The sequence below is a fragment of the Somniosus microcephalus genome, chromosome 27 (assembly GCF_052327205.1).
Source record: "Somniosus microcephalus isolate GS21.2 chromosome 27, FLI_Smic_1.0, whole genome shotgun sequence".
Classification (NCBI taxonomy): Eukaryota; Metazoa; Chordata; class Chondrichthyes; order Squaliformes; family Somniosidae; genus Somniosus; species Somniosus microcephalus.
Genome location: NC_141013.1, coordinates 33,560,451 through 33,579,416, shown reverse-complemented (window position 1 = coordinate 33,579,416; position 18,966 = coordinate 33,560,451). Strand labels below are relative to the sequence as shown.

Below are 18,966 nucleotides of genomic sequence, written 5' to 3'. Positions count from 1 at the left end.
CACCTAACTTGGGAGCTTTGGCTAGGAGAACTGACTTCCAGCTCAATATAATGGCCCGGAATTTGCGGCCAGCGATGAAGCGAAGGCGTTGGCCGTCAGTCGCCGAAGGAAGCTTCCGCGCAAAGATCTCGCGATCCCTGCGTGGAGAAGTTTTGGGTTTTCCGACGTTCAATTCCAATCAACAGAATATAGTGGGGATCCCCGAGCGCGAGCTGCTGTCTAAGCAGCCAATCAAAACGCAGAATTCTCACAGACCTCGAACCAGGAAGTGGATAAGCTCTTAAAATTCTAACTTTTAACAAATATTAGTGAAAGCGAAAACAAAGATTGGGGCTCTCGCATGGGGGAAAAAGGCAAACCTGAAATAAAGATGAACAAATGTTAAAAAACCTAAAAAGTTTCTCATTTTTATTTTGATTAAAATGGATAAATTTCACACCACACAAAATTAATATTAGTTTTTCAGGCTCATAACCTTTGTTTGGGTGTAACTGGGGTTTTAACAGTGGATTGACTGCCAATCATTTTGGGTCTAACTTTTAGTGGGTATCGCTGCCAGCTAGACGTCATTCAGACCGCAAATTCCGGGCCAATAAATAGGAAATATGAAGCATGACGGAACTAGCACGACAACAGAAACATCATGACTAGACAATTGTATGGGAAGGAAGTGTGACACTTAAAGGAAAAGTACGTTATACACAAAACGTTTAGTATCGTTCAGTGGTTTATTCTCTTTGGTTGCTGCTCCACCGTGAATTGTCGTTGTGATGAGTCTACTGAAACCACTTGATCGCTTTCACCTCGCCTATAACTGTTTCTACACCATTCACAGAGTACACATGTGACACATTTTGTTCTTTTCAGTGTGCAGTACCTTATGCTTGTATGTCTGCATTCAGTGGCAGGTAACATTCGCGCCACACAAGTGCCAGGCAATGACTAGCTCCAACATGCGAGAGTCTAACCACCGCCCCTTGACATTCAATGGCATTACCATCGCCAAATCCACCACCATCAACATCCTGGGGGTCACCATTGACCAGAAACTTAACTGGACCAGCCACATAAATACTGTGGCAACAAGAGCAGGTCAGAGGCTGGGTATTCTGCGGCGAGTGTCTCGCCTCCTGACTCCCCAAAGCCTTTCCACCATCTACAAGGCACAAGTAAGGAGTGTGATGGAATACTCTCCACTTGCCTGGATGAGTGCAGCTCCAACAACACTCATGAAGCTCGACACCATCCAGGACAAAGCAGACCGCTTGATTTGCACCCCATCCACCACCTTAAACATTCACTCCCTCCACCACCAGCGTACCGTGGCTGCAGTGTATACCATCTACAGGATGCAATGCAGCAACTCACCAAGGCTTCTTCGGCAGCACCTCCCAAACCCATGGCCTCTGCCACCTAGAAGGACAAGGGTAGCAGGCGCATGGGAACACCGCCACATCCAAGTTCCCCTCCAAGTCACACACCATCCTGACTTGGAAGTATATCGCCGATCCTTCATCGTCACTGGGTCAAAATCCTGGAACTCCCTCCCGAATAGCACTGTGGGAGCACCTTCACCACACGGACTGCAGCGGTTCAAGAAGGCGGCTCACCGCCTTCTCAAGGTCAATTAAGGATGGACAATAAATGCTGGCCTTGCCAGCGACACCCACATCCCATAAACAATTTTTAAAAAAAAATTTCATCTGTCACAATTCTGTCCACTTCCTGATTTTGATCTTACTTCATTTGTAGGTTCCTGACTATTTCCTCTGACTCAACTCCACCTACTATCCCCACTGCTCCCCTGCCCCTAAATGCACTGAGTTTCTGAGTCCAAATCATTGTTGTAAATTTAAAGCAATAGGGGTCTCGGGATCAATCCCTGGGGTGCTTCGCTCACTGCTCCCTCCCACTCTGTAACATTACTCTCCTCACAAGTGCCCACAGCTTCCTTTACTTCAGCCAGCCTCTTTCCAATGTCTAGTTTTTACATTAAATTCCCACTGCTTCAGAGTTATGTAGCCGCTGTTCGTCAGGGACCTTTGTCAAAGGCTTGCTGAAAGTCCAGACACATTGCATTGGGCTTGCAGTACTGCGTTGGCGATGCCACCTTCTCAAAAAAAGAAATTCCGTGAGATTGGTCCTCCAGTTCGAGGGCAGGAGACTTCCAACAATTGGGAGGTGCAGCAGGTTTTCTACTACCCTATGTAATACTGAGGGAATACTGCTTTGTCAAAGGTGTTGTCTTTCAAATGAGACACATCAGCCTGGATAGAAAGGATCCCATGGCACTATTTGAAGAAGAGCAGGACGCTGTGCTAGTCAACATTCCTCCCTCAAGCAGCCCCACTCAATACAGATTAATTGGTCATTCATTTATTTGCTGTTTGCGCGATCTCGCTGTGCACAAATTGGTTACTACATTACCCTATAAACATCAGTCACGACACTTCAGAAGTTATTAAGTGGCTGCAGAGCGTTTTGGAATGTCCTGCGGACATGAAAGGTGTCCTATAAATGAAAGCTCTTTTCTTGGTGCTGTAGCTACCAGTGCAATCAGAACTGTGTTAGGACCAGGAGTAGGTCATTCAGCCCCTCGAACTCCATATCCCTTGATGTCCTTACCTAACAGAAAAAGCACCTACAGCCTTGTGGGGGAGAGAGTTACCGATTTTTACTACCCTGTGTGAAATAGTGCTTCCTGATGTCATGAATGGTCCAGCTATAATTTTAAGATTATGGCCTAGAAATTCAGTTAAGGCCCACCAGCAGGCTAACGCCCAAAAGTTAGCGCTGCGCGCGGAGCCAGGTGCGCCCGTCAGATATTCGGCTTTTGCGCCCCAAGTCGGAACTGGGCGCTATTCCAGGGTGTGCCCGCCCCCGCTTGGGGCGCTGAAACTGAATTTCTGCGCTGTAGGCCCCGCTGCGCCACCCGCTGCGGAGCGGCAGGCTGCGGTACTGCAGGCCTCCTCCTTCTCTTAAAGGGGAGGTGCCTGCAACAGCGAGATCGCCGCTGGATTGTGCCGGCAAATGAGCCCGGCACCACGGAGAAGTGCCGGGCTCGCGGAAAGCAGCCGGCAATGCCGCGGGGGGGGGGGTGGTGTGGAGGAGGCCGGGGAAGGAGGTGTGGGCAGGCGGCCGCCGAAAAAGCGGCCGGCCGCACCTCCACCTTAAAGCGCCCCAGTAGCGCAGCAGTACGGCCCCGTTTTTCAATCGCTGTTTGCGGCCGCTGCAGAAGAGGCGGCCGCAACTAAATATGGGGTTTGGGCCGGAAGCGGGGCGGAACTGGGGCACTGCGCACACCGATGACGTCATCGGTGTCGGCGCAGCGCTACTGGCTACCGCCGCCATTACCGCAGCGCTGAATATCAGCGCACCCTCTTACACTGGCGCAGAAACCCTATTTGGGCGGTAACTGGGCGCAAAGCCCACTGAATTTCTAGCCCTATGTCCCTTCATTCTTCATTTCCTCCACCAGAAGAAATAGTTTTTTCTTTATTCATTCACAGGATGTGGGCGTCGCTGGCAAGGCCAGCATTTATTGCCCATCCCTAATTGCCCTCAAAGGTGGTGGCGAGCCACCTTCTTAACAACTGAGTGGCTTGCTAAGCCATTTCAGAGGGCAGTTAAGAGTCAACCACATTGTTGTGGGTCTGGAGTCACATACTGGCCAGACCGGGTAAGGACAGCAGATTTCCTTCCCTAAAGTGAACCAGATGGGTTTTTACAACAATCCAGTAGTACACATGGTCACCATTACTGATACTAGCTTTTTATTCCAGATTTTTATTTAATTAACTGAATATAAATCTCCCAGCTGCCGTGGTGGGATTTGAACTCGCGTCTCTAAGTCACTGGTCCAGGCCTCTGGATTACTGGTCCAGGCCTCTGGATTACTAGTCCAGTAACCTAACCACTATGCTACCATTCCCATAGTTTCTCTGTATCTGCCGTTTCGAATCCTTCTAACATTTTAAACACCTCGATCAGATCACCCCTCAATCTTCTATATTCGAGGGAAAAGAACCCAAGTTTATGTAATCTGTCCTCCTAATGTAATCCTCTGAGACCTGGTATTGATCTTTAGCCCAAGAGGAAGAGATTTCCATTCTGTCAGTGGGGTCTGGATTCAAACCAGGATCTCCGAGGTGAAGAGGATATTTTCAAACCCACTTCACCACACAGTACCGGATGTTCATGTGCTGTGTGTGTATTTATGCTGACATATAACTAATGATATGCCTGATGCTATGCATCAAACCAGATTAAAAGCTGCTGTGCGAAGTGAAATGATGTGCTCGGAGATATTGTGAAAATGTTGAGCGGTTGACGATTTGGTGATTACACTGGTGACCATCGTTTGTCCCTTTCGTCTTTCGCAGATCCCGTTTAACTGGAAGTTGGAGAAACCCATTTTTTGACGCAGCTGCTTAATCGAGGACTTGGCAGAACGGCCGACACGATGGACGCGCACAAGGAAATTACAACGTGGGAATCCATCAGAGCAAAGACCAAGCCCTTTCTGCAGAATTTAAAGAGGGGCAAAACGTCAAGTAAAAGGAAAGAGGGAAAGAAGCGGCACCTTTTGGACCAGCGGATGAGCGTGTCGGAACCGGACATGCTGCAAGTGGGCAAGAGCTACAGTGAGAGCTGCCCGAGTGCGCTTGTCAAGACCGCCGCTGTCAATTACTTCAGCAGTCCTTCCACGCCGGTTAAGAAACCGGATACAAATAACGGGCAGGCTGTGGTTCAGGAAATTACGGTGCCGTCGGGGGAGGCTCCGCAACTAGAGGACTCCTGCGTGGAAAAGGAATCATCCGCGGCCACCACGTTACCTGAGTTAGTGAAGGAATCCAGCAAAAATGGCACTGAAGACATGTCAGAAAGTAACTTTTCTGGTGGAACAGCAGAAGAAAAGTCTGTGGTACGTAATTACTGATCATGATTTGTGATGATTAAAGGATTTGATGGGGTAGATAGAGATAAATGATTTCCTCTAGTGTGGGAGTACATAAACAAGGGGGCGTAACCAAATTGGAGCTAGGTCATTCAGAGGTGATGTCAGGAAGCACTTCTTCACACAAAGGGTAGTGGAAATCTGGAACTCTCTCTCCCCCAAAAAGCTGTTGTGTCTCGATCAATTGAAAATTTCAACACTGAGATTGATTAGGTTTTTGTTAGTCAAAGAGTATTAAGGGTTACAGAACCAAGGCAGGTAGATGGAATTAAGATACAGATCAACCATGATCTCATTGAATGGTGGAACAGGCTCGAGGAGCTGAATGGCCTCCTCCTGTTCCTATATTCCTGTAAAGACAAAAACTTGTGGTTGACTTTCCAGAGGAATCCTCTCTGATATATAGTAACTCAAGTGTCATCTTTCTTAGTCAAGCAGTTGCATCCTTGTTGAATAACTAGAAACTAAAAGTCTATTTTGCTGCAAATTAGGTGGCTATGATAACACAGTGGTTCTGGTACTGGGTCCAGCCACCCGGAGGGTGTAAATCGAATGGCCACCATGGCAAGTTGTGAAAATTGAATTTGTGAAAATCTCTTGGTATATAAAGAACGATACCAGTGAAAGGATTCATATTTTAGTGAGAAATTGCTGGCTCAACAAGTGTATTGACTGCTACTGTGTTTGCTGAAGAGGTTTTTATTTGAGTGGGTGTGTGTAGTGTGGTAAACCACTGTTATAGTTATCACTGTATATTGTTCTCACTGTTCTCACTGTCACATCACTACACGAGGTCGCCTCTTGTCGCACTGTTATACCTGGGCTGACCACCTCCGACTCCGCCCATTACCTGCCCAGGTATAAAGGTAGCTGACTGGCTAGTACTCCTCCCTGTTGGATCGGATCACCCACGAGGGTGGGCTCTGTTATTTAGCCAATAAAAACCTTCAGTTACGTTCTTAACTCGTCGCCTTTTATTGGACTAATTGATAGGCATATCAATTTTATTGACTAAATTTTAAAGATGTCTGATAATGAACAGCAACAGCAAGGAGCTCACCCAGCAGCACAGCAACAGCAGCCTCCAGACAACGGGCCACACCAGCCGGCTTGGCTGCAAGCCTTGAAACCACCATACCTGGATCTAAACCCACAGGCACCAAACTCAGCCAACGACTTCAAACACTGGCTGGACTGCTTCGAATCGTACCTGGAGGAAGCCATCGTCCCTCAGAGATCCAAACTAAGAGTCCTGAAAGCCCAAGCGAGCCCGAGAGTATATACACTCATCCAGGACATGACTACGTACGACGACGCCATCAACCTACTGAAACAGCAGTACCGGAGCCCGGTAAACTACATGTACACTAGGCATCTCTTAAGATCTCGCCAGCAACAGCCAGGAGAATCGATAGCTGAATTTTCACGAGCGCTGAGACAACTCGGCAGGAACTGTGACTTTAAAGCGGTGACGGCTACTGCGAACATGGAAGACAATGTCCGCGACGCCTTGGTGAGAGGCCTACGTTCCGACTACACACGGCAAAGACTGCTTGAAGCTAAGGACATAGACCTGGACAAGGCCGAAGCCCTCGCCCTCACCCTAGAGGCCACCCAGCAAGACCAGGAAGCGTTTGCCAGGTACTATTCGCGACCCTGGGACTCGGGCCCGACCCCCACCCCACCACCCTTCACAGCGCTGCCCCCGGGACCTACCTCAGCGTCTGCATCACGGATCCGACCGGGCCCGCTAGCCCCGGTACCGGCCCCGACATCAGGCAACCCCGATCGGGCCGCTGGCTGCTTCTTTTGCGGCCAGGAGAAGCATCCGAGGTCGCGCTGCCCAGCCAAAAACTCGACCTGCAAAACCTGCCTCAAGAAAGGCCACTTCTCCAAGGCCTGCAGAAGCAAATCCTCAGAAGCCAGCAGTGCCTCATGCGAACCCTGGGGGCGGCCATCTTTGTGCGGGGCAGCCGAAGCCTGCAGAGCCTCATGGGAAAACCAGGGGCGGCCATCTTTGTGCGGGGCAGCCGAAGCCTGCAGAGCCTCATGGGAAAACCAGGGGCGGCCATCTTTGTGCGGGGCAGCCGAAGCCTGCAGAGCCTCATGGGAACAGCAGGGGCGGCCATCTTTGTGCGGGGCAAACGATTTAAACAGAGCCTCATGTGAACTACGGGGGCCGCCATCTTGTCATGACAACGACGCGCTCATCTACACCCTAGCTTCCGTGACCCTGGATCAAGCCCGCCCGCACCACCTGGCCAGCTCAATGATGGACATCAAAGTCAACGGCCACGCCACGACCTGCCTGTTCGACAGCGGAAGCACGGAGAGCTTCATCCACCCAGACACGGTGAGCCACTACTCCCTCCCCGTCCTGCCAACGCGCAGCCGCATCTCGATGGCATCGAGGTCGCACGCCACAGACATCAGCGGCTACTGTGTCGTGACATTGTCGGTTAAAGGGACAGAGTATAAAAATTTTAAACTCCTCGTACTCCCCCAGCTGTGCGCTGCCGTCATACTAGGGCTGGACTTCCAATCCCACCTCCAAAGTGTAACCCTAGCATACGGTGGACCCCTCCCCCCACTCACAGTCGACAACCAGCGAAAGTTAAACCGCCCACCGCGTAACACCTGCAGCCTATCCACCCTCAAGGTACCGCCACCTTCCCTGTTCGCTAACCTCACCCCCGACTGCAAACCTGTCGCTACTAAGAGCAGGCGGTACAGCGCTGGGGACAGAGCCTTCATTAGCTCTGAGGTGCAGCGACTCCTGAAAGAGGGCATTATTGAGGGGAGCAGCAGCCCCTGGCGTGCCCAGGTGGTGGTAGTCAAGACCGGCGACAAAAATCGCCTGGTTATCGACTACAGCCAGACCATAAACAGATACACCCAGCTGGACGCATACCCCCTCCCCCGCATATCGGACATGGTCAATGAGATTGCACAATACCGCGTATTCTCGACCATCGACCTCAAGTCGGCCTACCACCAACTCCCCATCAGCCCGGAGGACAGCCAGTACACCGCCTTCGAGGCGAATGGCCGCCTCTACCAATTCCTTAGGGTCCCCTTTGGTGTCACCAACGGGGTCTCGGTTTTCCAACGGGAGATGGACCGGATGGTTGACCAGAACGGACTACAGGCCACTTTCCCCTATCTCGATAACGTCACCATCTGCGGCCGCAACCGGCAGGACCATGACGTGAATCTGGAGAAATTCCTCCGTACGGCCCAACGGCTGAACCTCACCTACAATAAGGAGAAATGCGTGTTTAACACAGCGCGCCTTGCCATCCTTGGCTGTGTAGTAGAGAACGGAGTCATCGGCCCCGACCCCGAAAGAATGCGCCCCCTCATGGAGCTACCCCTCCCCCACTGTCCAAAAGCACTTAGGAGAACCCTGGGGCTTTTCGCCTACTATGCCCAATGGGTACCCAATTATGCGGACAAAGCCAGACCCCTCCTGAAAACCACATCCTTCCCCCTCACGGAAGAGGCGTGCGCGGCCTTCTCCCTCATTAAGGGAGACATAGCCAAGGCCACAATGCACGCAGTGGATGAGTCAATCCCCTTCCAAGTGGAGAGCGATGCATCCGACTTCGCCCTAGCCGCTACCCTTAACCAGGAGGGTAGGCCGGTAGCCTTCTTCTCAAGGACCCTACAGGGCCCCGAGACCCGACACTCGTCGGTCGAGAAGGAAGCCCAGGCAATTGTGGAGGCAGTACGGCGCTGGAGGCACTACTTGGCAGGCAAACGATTTACCCTCCTCACCGACCAACGCTCGGTTGCCTTCATGTTTAATAACAAGCTGAGGGGCAAGATCAAGAACGACAAAATCTTGAGGTGGAGAATCGAGCTTTCCACCTATGATTATGAGATCTTGTACCGGCCCGGTAAACTGAACGACCCCCCTGATGCTCTTTCACGCATTACATGCGCCAGCGCGCAAAGTGATAGACTTCAGACCCTCCACAATGACCTCTGCCACCCCGGAGTCACCAGACTCTACCATTTCATTAAGGCCCGCAACCTGCCATACTCCATCGAGGAGGTCAGGACCATGACCAGGAACTGCCAGATCTGTGCTGAGTGCAAACCGCACTTCTATAAGCCGGACAGAGCAAGCCTGATCAAGGCCACCCGCCCCTTCGAGCGTCTGAGCATCGACTTCAAGGGGCCCCTACCGTCATCCGACCGTAATGTGTACTTCCTCAACATCGTTGATGAGTACTCCCGTTTCCCCTTTGCCTTCCCCTGCCCAGACATGACCAGTAACACGGTCATTAAATGCCTGAACAAACTCTTCGCCTTGTTCGGGTTCCCGAACTATATACATAGTGACCGGGGCGCCTCCTTCATGAGCGAGGAACTCCGTCAGTTCCTATTGGAGAGGGGTATTGCAGCAAGCAGGACCACCAGCTACAACCCCCGAGGGAACGGCCAGGTGGAAAGAGAGAACGCGACGGTATGGAAGGCCACCCTCTTAGCCTTAAAGTCTAAGGGCCTCCCAACCTCCCGCTGGCAAGAGGTCCTCCCGATTGCGCTGCACTCCATCCGGTCACTACTTTGCACTGCCATTAACACCACCCCCCATGCTCGAATGTTTGTCTTCCCCAGGAAGTCGACTACGGGAACCACCCTACCAACCTGGCTGACCTCTCCGGGACCCGTCTTGCTGCGAAAGCACGTGAGGGCCCATAAAACGGACCCCCTGGTCGAGAAGGTGAACCTCCTGCACGCCAACCCCCAGTACGCCTATGTGGCTTACCCAGACGGACGGGAGGACACTGTCTCCTTACGAGACCTCGCACCCTCACCCCCCCCTCCCAACCCCCCGAGTCCAGCCGAGGTAGACGGCATGCCGGAACCCCACGAGCCTTTGCCGACTACGCAGACACCAGCTTTAACACCGGATAATGTAACACCGCCGCTGCGATGATCGGAGAGGCTAACGAAGCCTCCGGACAGACTGACATACCAAAGCTGGTAATACACTTCACCCCGCCGGACTCTAATCTAAACAAGGGGTGAATGTGGTAAACCACTGTTATAGTTATCACTGTATATTGTTCTCACTGTTCTCACTGTCACATCACTACACGAGGTCGCCTCTTGTCGCACTGTTATACCTGGGCTGACCACCTCCGACTCCGCCCATTACCTGCCCAGGTATAAAGGTAGCTGACTGGCTAGTACTCCTCCCTGTTGGATCGGATCACCCACGAGGGTGGGCTCTGTTATTTAGCCAATAAAAACCTTCAGTTACGTTCTTAACTCGTCGCCTTTTATTGGACTAATTGATAGGCATATCATGTAGTTACTTTCGACCATTTATTGACTTGTTGACTCTGATGCAATATGTGTAAACTTGTAAAGATCCTTTTAAATCCCAGGACATCAGATTGGTGGACCCACCCAAACTCTCTCTTTATAATATGGTCGGCCAAATCAACAATGGATTGTCCAGAGAACCCTTCCCTTCCCTTCCCTTCCCCAAACACACGGGAACCTCGCACACCCAGATTAAGCTAACTCTCTCTCTTTATTAATTTACAAATCGATCACGAATGGTAAAAGTGCTGTCATTATAGACAACCTCGTACGCAATGAACATCTGTTTGATGCACAAAGCATTCGTTATATGCATGTATGCAGAACTATGCCTTCGAATCTAAACTATCATAGTGCATCAGCTGACACTATCGTGACTAGTAAGTATCGGACACAAAGCTTAACTGACTAGCATTGAATTTAAAATCTCGTCGCCTTGTTCAAATCGCTCCACAATCTCCACTCGCACCCTCCTCCAGCCTTGTAATCCCCCATCTGCATCATTTGTTCCTCCTTTTGTGTATCCCTGCCCAACGCTCCCTCTAAATATTACCGTGGGTGCGCCGCCTGTTTATTTAAACGTGCGGCGCGCCTTTAGATTTCAGCGGCCGCGCACGCACGGTATCTTCAGCGGAACAGTTTGTGAGCAGCCTGCGCGGTACCTTCACCGATTGCTGCACGGCCACGCATTCGCTCAGCTTCCAGAGAACATCCGCCCCCATCGCGTCACCCCGTCGTTGGTGGCAGGGCCTCAGTCACCTGACCCCTGCTAGTTCGAACTCCATTCCTAAATCGCTCCGCCTCGCCACTCCTCGTTCCACCTTTTGTAAGCCTTCCCCAAGTCCAACTTTCCAACCGCACTTTCAGTCAGCCTCCCTAATCTCTGCTTCCATAGCTTGTTCCTTTTTATTTAATTCATTCTTCTCTTTCCACACCCAGGGTAAACTGCTTCTTGGGGGTGTTTCCTACGTTAAAACTGCTGTATCAGTGCAGGTTGTTGGCGCTTTTGTCGTTGTGGTAAATCCTTAGCACTAACTTGGAGCAGGCCGTGTTACTTTAACATATCTGGGAGCAGATCAACCACATCCTGCATTTACATAGCGCCTTTAACCTAGTAAATCATCCCAAGGCGCTTCACAGGAGCGTTACCAGACAAAATTTGACACCGAACCACATGAGATATTCGGACAGGTGACCAAAAGCTTGGTCAAAGAGTTAAGTTTTAAGGAGCGTCTTAAAAGGAGGAGACGGAGGCTTCAAGGTTTAGGGAGGGAATTCCAGAGCTTGGGGGTAGAGGTTGCCCTCCACCCTTGCGGAGTTCAGAGATTAGACTCTATCCCAGTGCGTGGATCAGGATCCAATGTCTCCCTTGCTTATAACGGCACTGCCCGGAATTGCGCACTATTCCGCAGTCACTGGGATTAACCGCTGTTCCCTTCTCAGTGCTTGGTTCTAACAAGTGATGGCTTTGAAAATGGGTTTAGTCATCCCAAATTGTGTGCTCTGACCTCTTGCATATAATAGGTAATCTGCTCACTGTGGGAGTGGTCTTACCGTAGTGCTATGTGGCATGTGATTTTAGGACATTTAAATATCTATGTTTGGAGGAAGGGATTTGTTGAAAAAACGCAGGACTGACTCTATATAAATCACAACATCAGACCTGACATTTGTCATTGGAGTATGAATTCCTTCAACTGAAAGGCTGTCGGTTCAGTATACGAAGTTCTGACTGGTCTGCAGTTCTGGTTGAATTGTGCTTCTCTCGGTCATTCTCCCATGCACCTGCTGACCTTGGAACACCATCCCCTCCCAGCCACTCACCATCTCGCCTTGGACATGTATCGGAGATCGGACGCTGAGGAGGGGGAAATCGGAAGCCGGGTTGCCGACAGCCGAAGTGATTGGGAGCGGGGAGTTCACATTCGTGCCCGCACCCACTCCTCCCGGTTCCTCCATTCAGGTAAGCAAATTGCAAATTTTTGGTAACGGGCGCGCGCGAGGTCTGGCTTTACTGAGTTCAGCTGGCCCCCGTTCCCTCAGGGCAAGTGAGGGCCTCAGACCGGTGTTGGGAGCCTTGTTTGCATCTGGAAAGGGCCCAACCCCTGTTTCAGGCGTGGGCACTGCACAATTTTTTTTCTTCTCTCCCAATATGACGGGCGGCGCACTTCTGGCTGGAAATGTGCGCGCGCTTCCTGCCCGCCATATTGGGAGCTTAGTAGGCCGGTTAGCGCCTGAAAAACGGGTGCTGCGTGGCTTAATTTAAAACATAGAAACATAGAAAAATAGGAGCAGGAGTAGGCCATTCGGCCCTTCGAGCCTGCTCCGCCATTCAATATGATCATGGCTGATCCTCTATCTCAGTACCATATTCCCGCTCTCTTCCCATACCCCTTGCTGCCTTTTGTGTCTAGAAATCTATCTACAATATCTCCTTCTTAAATATATTCAGTGACTTGGCCTCCACAGCCTTCTGTGGTAGAGAATTCCACAGGTTCACCACCCTCTGAGTGAAGAAATTTCTCCTCATCTCAGTCATAAATGTCCCACCCCGCATCCTGAGACTGTGACCCCTCGTTCTAGACCACCTAGGCCCATATCTTTTGAGAATGATTTGCAACAGGTAAGTTATAGATTGCCACTCTGTAGGTTCAATGTCATCACACGCTCTTACCCCAGGTTGAGAGAGGGCCCTTCAATATTACTTGTCCTTTCTCACTTGACAAAGGACCATTGCCACTTCCTGCAAGACACAGGCAGCTGTTCAATTAGTCCCAATGGCCAAATTTGATTAACGTGTAACAACCCGGTGATCGTTGCCCTTGTAGATGCCTGCTGAATCTTCGAATGCTGCTTGCTCAGCACGGCCTGCCTTGTTTTTCAAATCCGCTTCCAATGCTTCGCTTGTCATCTTGGTACTCAGTGTGGTATTAATCTCTCACACTGGTTACAGTCTGTCGACCCTGACTATTGTGCAATGGAGAAAGCAGCAAGTTATGATTTTAAGACTGAAGACCGTCGTTCACGCATTGTGATCCCGGACTGATTTAAAAAAAAAAAAATCCTACCTCTTTCACCAAGCGTTTGATTTATCGATAGATTTGTGGATACTAAGGGAATCAAGGGATATGGGGATAGTGCGGGAAGGTGGAGTAGAAGTAGAAAATCAGCCTTGATAGAAACATAGAAGATAGGAGCAGGAGTAGGCCATTCGGCCCCTTGAGCCTGCTCCGCCATTCAATGCGATCATGGCTGATCATCCAAATTCAGTACCCTGTCCCTGCCTTCTCCCCATATCCCTTGATCCCTTTAGCCTTAAGAAATATATCCAACTCCTTCTTGAATATATTTAATGAATTGGCCTCAACTGCCTTCTGCGGCAGAGAATTCCACAGGTTCACCACTCTCTGGGTGAAGAAATTCCTCCTCATCTCTGTCCTAAATGGCTTACCCCTTATCCTTAGACTGTGACCCCTGGTTCTTATTGAATGGTGGAGCAGGCTCGAGGAGCCAAAGGCCGACTCCTGCTCCTATTTCTTATGTTCGGTCACCTGTGCTAATGTCTCCTCCTTTGGCTCGGTCTGATTACACTCCTGTGAAGCACCTTGGGATGTTTTACTACGTTAAAGGCGCTATATAAATGCAAGTTGTTTTGTTGAGCCGCTCGAACCATCCAGGAGAAACGGGAGCTAGTTCGACGTTTCAGGCCTAAGAAACTTCCTCAGGACTGGACGGAGGGTCTTCGACCTGGAATGTTAACCGACTGGCTCCTGTTTCTCCGCAGATGCTGCCCAACTGGCTGAGAGTTTCCAGATTTTTCTCTCTTTTTCTGTTTTCAGATTTACAGCATCTGCAGTAGTTTGCTTCTTGCTTCTATTGATGTTTGAGATCACTAATTCATGGGTAGCCTGGGATCCTGGAACAGTTACGATGTTTAGGTGGATGTAAAAGATCTTCTGGCACTATTTGAAGAAGAGCAAGGGGACATCTCCCACTGTTCTGGCCAATATTTATGCCTCAGCCAACACCAACAAAACAGATGAACTCCTCACACATCTCATTTGTTATCTGGGGGTCCTTGTTGTGGGACAACTGGCTGCCCTGTTTGTCTACCTAACAACAGTGACTACACTCCAAAAGTAATTGATTGCTTGTGAAGTGCTTTGGGGTGTTCTGAAGATATGAAAGGCGCTATATCAATGCAAGTTGCTTCCTTCTTGTCTGCTAAGTTGACCTGTCCCTTTAAGGCCGCACCAACTTTAAGCTCATATACTTCCTGCGGTAAGTAGTCTAACTGTGCCTTGAGGCCAGTCAGAGTTTAATTGCTCGTTGGTGAGACAAGCTTAAAGGGTGCCAGGTGCTTATAAATTTTCAGCTCCATGTGAGGGGGGAAAAAATGCATGGGGGTAATTTTCACCTTCAATCCTTGGACGATAAACTGCATCAACAGCTGGTATATCATAGAATCATAGAAAGTTACAGCACAGAAGGAGGCCATTCGGCCCATCGTGTCCGCGCCGGCCGACAAAGAGCTCTCCACCCTAATCCCACTTTCCAGCTCTTGGTCCGTAGCCTTGTAGGTTACGGCACTTCAAGTGACTATCCAAGTACTTTTTAAATGTGGTGAGGGTCTCTGCCTCGACCACCCTTTCAGGCAGTGAGTTCCAGACCCCCACCACCCTCTGGGTGAAAAAATCTCTCCTCAAATCCCCTCTAAACCTCTGACCAATTACTTTAAATCTATGCCCCCTGGTTATTGATCCTTCTGCTAAGGGAAATAGGTCCTTCCTATCCACTCTATCTAGGCCTCTCATAATTTTATACACCTCAATTAGGTCTCCCCTCAGCCTCCTCTGTTCCAGAAACAACCCCAGCCTATCCAATCTTTCCTCATAGCTAAAATTCCCCAGCCCAGGCAACATCCTCGTTAATCTCCTCTGCACCCTCTCTAGTGCAATCACATCCTGTAATGTGGTGACCAGAACTGTACACCGTACTCTAGCTGCGGCCTAACTAGTGTTTTATATAGTTCAAGCAGAACCTCCCTGCTCTTGTATTCTATGCCTCGGCTAATAAAGGCAAGTATCCCGTATACCTTCTTAACCACCTTATCTACCTGTCCTGCTACCTTCAGGGATCAGTGGACATGCACTGTGGAGTGTCTGTTGACATAGAGTCAATGGAATGAAAATCAGGCCGGTCCTATAAAGGGCGGTTGATCAGCTCTGCCACTTCAATGCCCAAGCAGTGAGGGTGGAAATTACCCTCATTGACTTTAAACCTGCAGGAAAATAAGACCTGTAAGAAAAAAGTTTTGGCTCGATTCTCTTTGTCTTGTATAAAGATGGTTCAGCGGTAGGATATTTGAATATATTTGCACATGTACAAATTAAAGTGTCACATGTTGAAGTGATGTACAGTTGTTGTGCACGCTATGTATAGCCTACATGTATTGCCGTGTTAGCCGTGACTCAGTGAGTAGCACACTCGCCTCTGAGCCAGAAGGTTGTGGGTTCAAGTCCCACTCCAGGGAATTGAGCACCTAAAACTAGGCTGATACTCCAGTGCAGCACGAGGGAGTGCTGTACTGTTAGAGGTGCCGTCTTTCGGATGAGACGTTAAACTGAGGCCCAGTCTGCTTTCGAAGGTGGATGTTAAAAGATCCCATGGCACTATTTTGAAGTAGTCCTGACCAATATTTATCCCTCAATCAGCATCACAAAAAACAGATAATCTGGTTAATATATTGTTGTTTGTGGGAGTTTGCTGTGCGCAAATTGGCTGCCCCGTTTCCTACATTACAACAGTAACTACACTTCAGAAGTACTTCATTGGCTGTAAAGTGCTTTGGGACGTCCTGAAGTCGTGAAATGCACTATATAAATCCAAGTTATCTTTCTTTCTCTCCTTTCATTCTCTCTTCTTGCCATGTAAATACACAATAAATGGAATTGAAAGATTTTTTCCATTCATTGTGTATTTTCTTTGAAACTAAAACTTTAGATTAAACAACTGGAAGCAAATATAATTTCCTTGCTCCAAAAAAACCCCCCATCTAATAATCACTTGAGTTGATTTGTGCAGAAGCCAGTGAGTGACTGTAGGACCAGTTAACCACGGTCAGTACAAAGGTGTAACCGCAGTGCAGGTCCATCAGCTGATACTTATTATGAAGTTTATTACTCATTTATTTGATTGATTATCTGTTCCAAACTAGTGCATTTAGTGTCTGCATAACGCGAAGGCATGACCTGTGGGAGAAGACTAATGAAGCTAGTGAAGAAAGAAGAACCCATTCTTCCTGTTCTGTAGCTGGAGGCATCACTGCTGATGTAACTAGATTTCCCCGCTATTACAACTGTTTTTGGTCCTTTGACAGTGGGCGCTGACCAGCACAGTACAGAGTGCTGATATTACTCAACCCCGCCTGTCAATGGCCAAGAGAGTTCATGGGAGTGATTTTCCTGACCGTTGTCCTCTGGGGAATGCCCACCCCCCCCACCCCCCAAGGTGCAAAGGTCAGGAAAAATGTTGCCCCGCCCCACTCCCCTTTTTTTACACTCTCGCTGGATTTCTGTGACTTTCCGTGGGGGCCAGAGCTCGGTCTGCACCTGCACTACATGCAGCTGTAAACATGATGAGCGAGGCTTTTCCAGTCCTGCCTCCATTTTCCACCAATTGCATCCCTGGGGTGCTCAGACATGGGGGTGGGTGGAGGGTGGGGTGGGGGAGGAACCCCAAGAAGCTGGTGCTGGGCTTCACCCTGGGAAATCAAACCAATCGGAGGTCCCGAGAGAGCCCAGCAGCAAGCCATAGAGGAGTCCCAAGGCGAAGTGTTTTTTTTTGACTTTATCAGATCTTTGGGCCTTGGGGCCTTCTGGCCATGCTGATGACCTGGTAGGCCAAATTCAGCCACAGCTGGGCCAGGACAGGGGCAATGCATTTCAGGTGCTCTGTGGCCATCCAGCACTTAGTGGAGCAAATTGGGGACAGGAAGGTCGGCTCCCAGAGCTGAAGACATGCCGGTTAATGTTCAATCATATTAACTAACCGGCTAGAGCTGCTGATCATAGAAAATAGCTTCAATGAGGGAACTGTTTGGGCACATCCTGTACAAGACGATGGATAGAAAGTTAGAACAATATCGATACCCTACCTAAACCTGAGGAGCAACTCATCAAAAACATAAACCAATGCAACTTTCCTGTGGGCTCAGTCACTGGTTTACAGTTGATTTGTTTTGGGCCCGATTTTTAACTCCAGGTGGATTCCTTGCTCGGGTCTGAGTATAAAATTAGAGTCGGGTCTCAATGATGTCATCGGGCCGCAACGTGCATATGTAGAGAAGGACCCTGCTGGCTCCGGGCGCGAGTCCTTGCTGTCTGCTCAGGAGAGCAGGTTAAGATTGCAGCTGTTGCGATCGTGGCGGCTTTCGGACAGGTAAGAGCCAGGGCGGTTTTTATCGGCCCACCCCCGCCAGGTTTCTGCTGAGTGAGTAGGGTTAAAATCGCCTCCGATTGTGTTTGCACCTGATTGATTAGAAGCACGTTTTGCACTGACATGGATGCTATTTGCACACAGTTTTCCATGCCAATCATGTTTCCTCCCAGCTTCCAGGTTACTGTCTGAATCAATTTACTTGGAAGTCCTTACACTGTTCAGTTTGCAAATCAGGCAATGTGTGGGCACTGACGGTGTGGTGCGATGATTTGTTTGCGGAGCACACAAGTGACCGCGTTGGCTTCAGTTCCTGGAACTGAGGTGGTGTGCAGATGACGCCAAATAGACTTAACCAGACTGGAAATGGACTTGTCTCATCTCGTTTCAGAGGTTTGTGTAGAGCTGGAAGAGATTAAAATTACATGAGTGACCCAGATGGGGTTTTACGACAATCTGGTAGTTTCATGGTCACCATTACTGATACCAGCTTTTTATTTAATTAACTGAATTTAAATTCCCCAACTGCTGTGGTGGGGCTTGAACTCCAGTCTCTGGGATCTTTAGTCCAGGCCTTTGGATTACTGGTTCAGTAACATAACCACGATACTACCATACCCTAAATGGACATGTTTGTATTTAATCCTCCAACCAGGGAATAGCAGTGAGAGGCAGAATTACAAAGCCAGATTGCTTAAATTAACAGTGTCATGTCGTGTGTGTGTATAAAGTTGGCGAGGGAGGTACATAAACCGTGCCTGGTTAATTAAGCACTTTATCTCTACTGGTTTAGACTTTATAGATTCATAGATTAGTACAGCACAGAAGGAGGCCATTCAGCCCCGGAGTCCGCACCGGTCCTTTCGAAGGGCAATCCAATTAGTCCCACTCCCCTTTTTTAATCAATAGTAGGCAGGATGTCGGAGCACTGAAGCTTGAGTTACTCATACTGATTATTGCCATAAAGTGTTGTAATTGCTCTCAAAGATATGTGTAAGAACAATTTGTGTGTCTGGAAATTTGTTGTGAGCACATTTCATTGCAGTTTCATTAACGGTGCATCATTCTATCCTTTTATAATGTGATATCCTTCATTACTGATCGGTACGCTATTGTCCTAGGGATTGAATCTTGATGAGCTCAGGTTTATGGAGGGTGGAAGATCCGAGGCCGGCCAGAAACTATATTTAGAGTGACCCCTATCATAGTAACAGCAAACCACCCAGCTGGAGACT

The 18,966-nt window shown here is 49.3% G+C and overlaps 1 protein-coding gene across 3 annotated transcripts in view; it reads left to right on the top strand.

Annotated features, from left to right (window-relative positions):
* The window catches only part of LOC147100112 (multiple C2 and transmembrane domain-containing protein 2-like), a 538,576-nt gene that overhangs the window by 57,952 nt on the left and 461,658 nt on the right, over positions 1 to 18,966 (top strand). For all 3 annotated transcript variants that reach the window (XM_085968827.1, XM_085968825.1, XM_085968826.1), the window contains exon 2: positions 4,383 to 4,924. In XM_085968827.1, coding sequence (XP_085824953.1) covers positions 4,463 to 4,924 — 462 coding nt within the window. In that variant the 5' untranslated portion in view covers positions 4,383 to 4,462. The remainder of the gene's footprint in view (positions 1 to 4,382; positions 4,925 to 18,966) is intronic.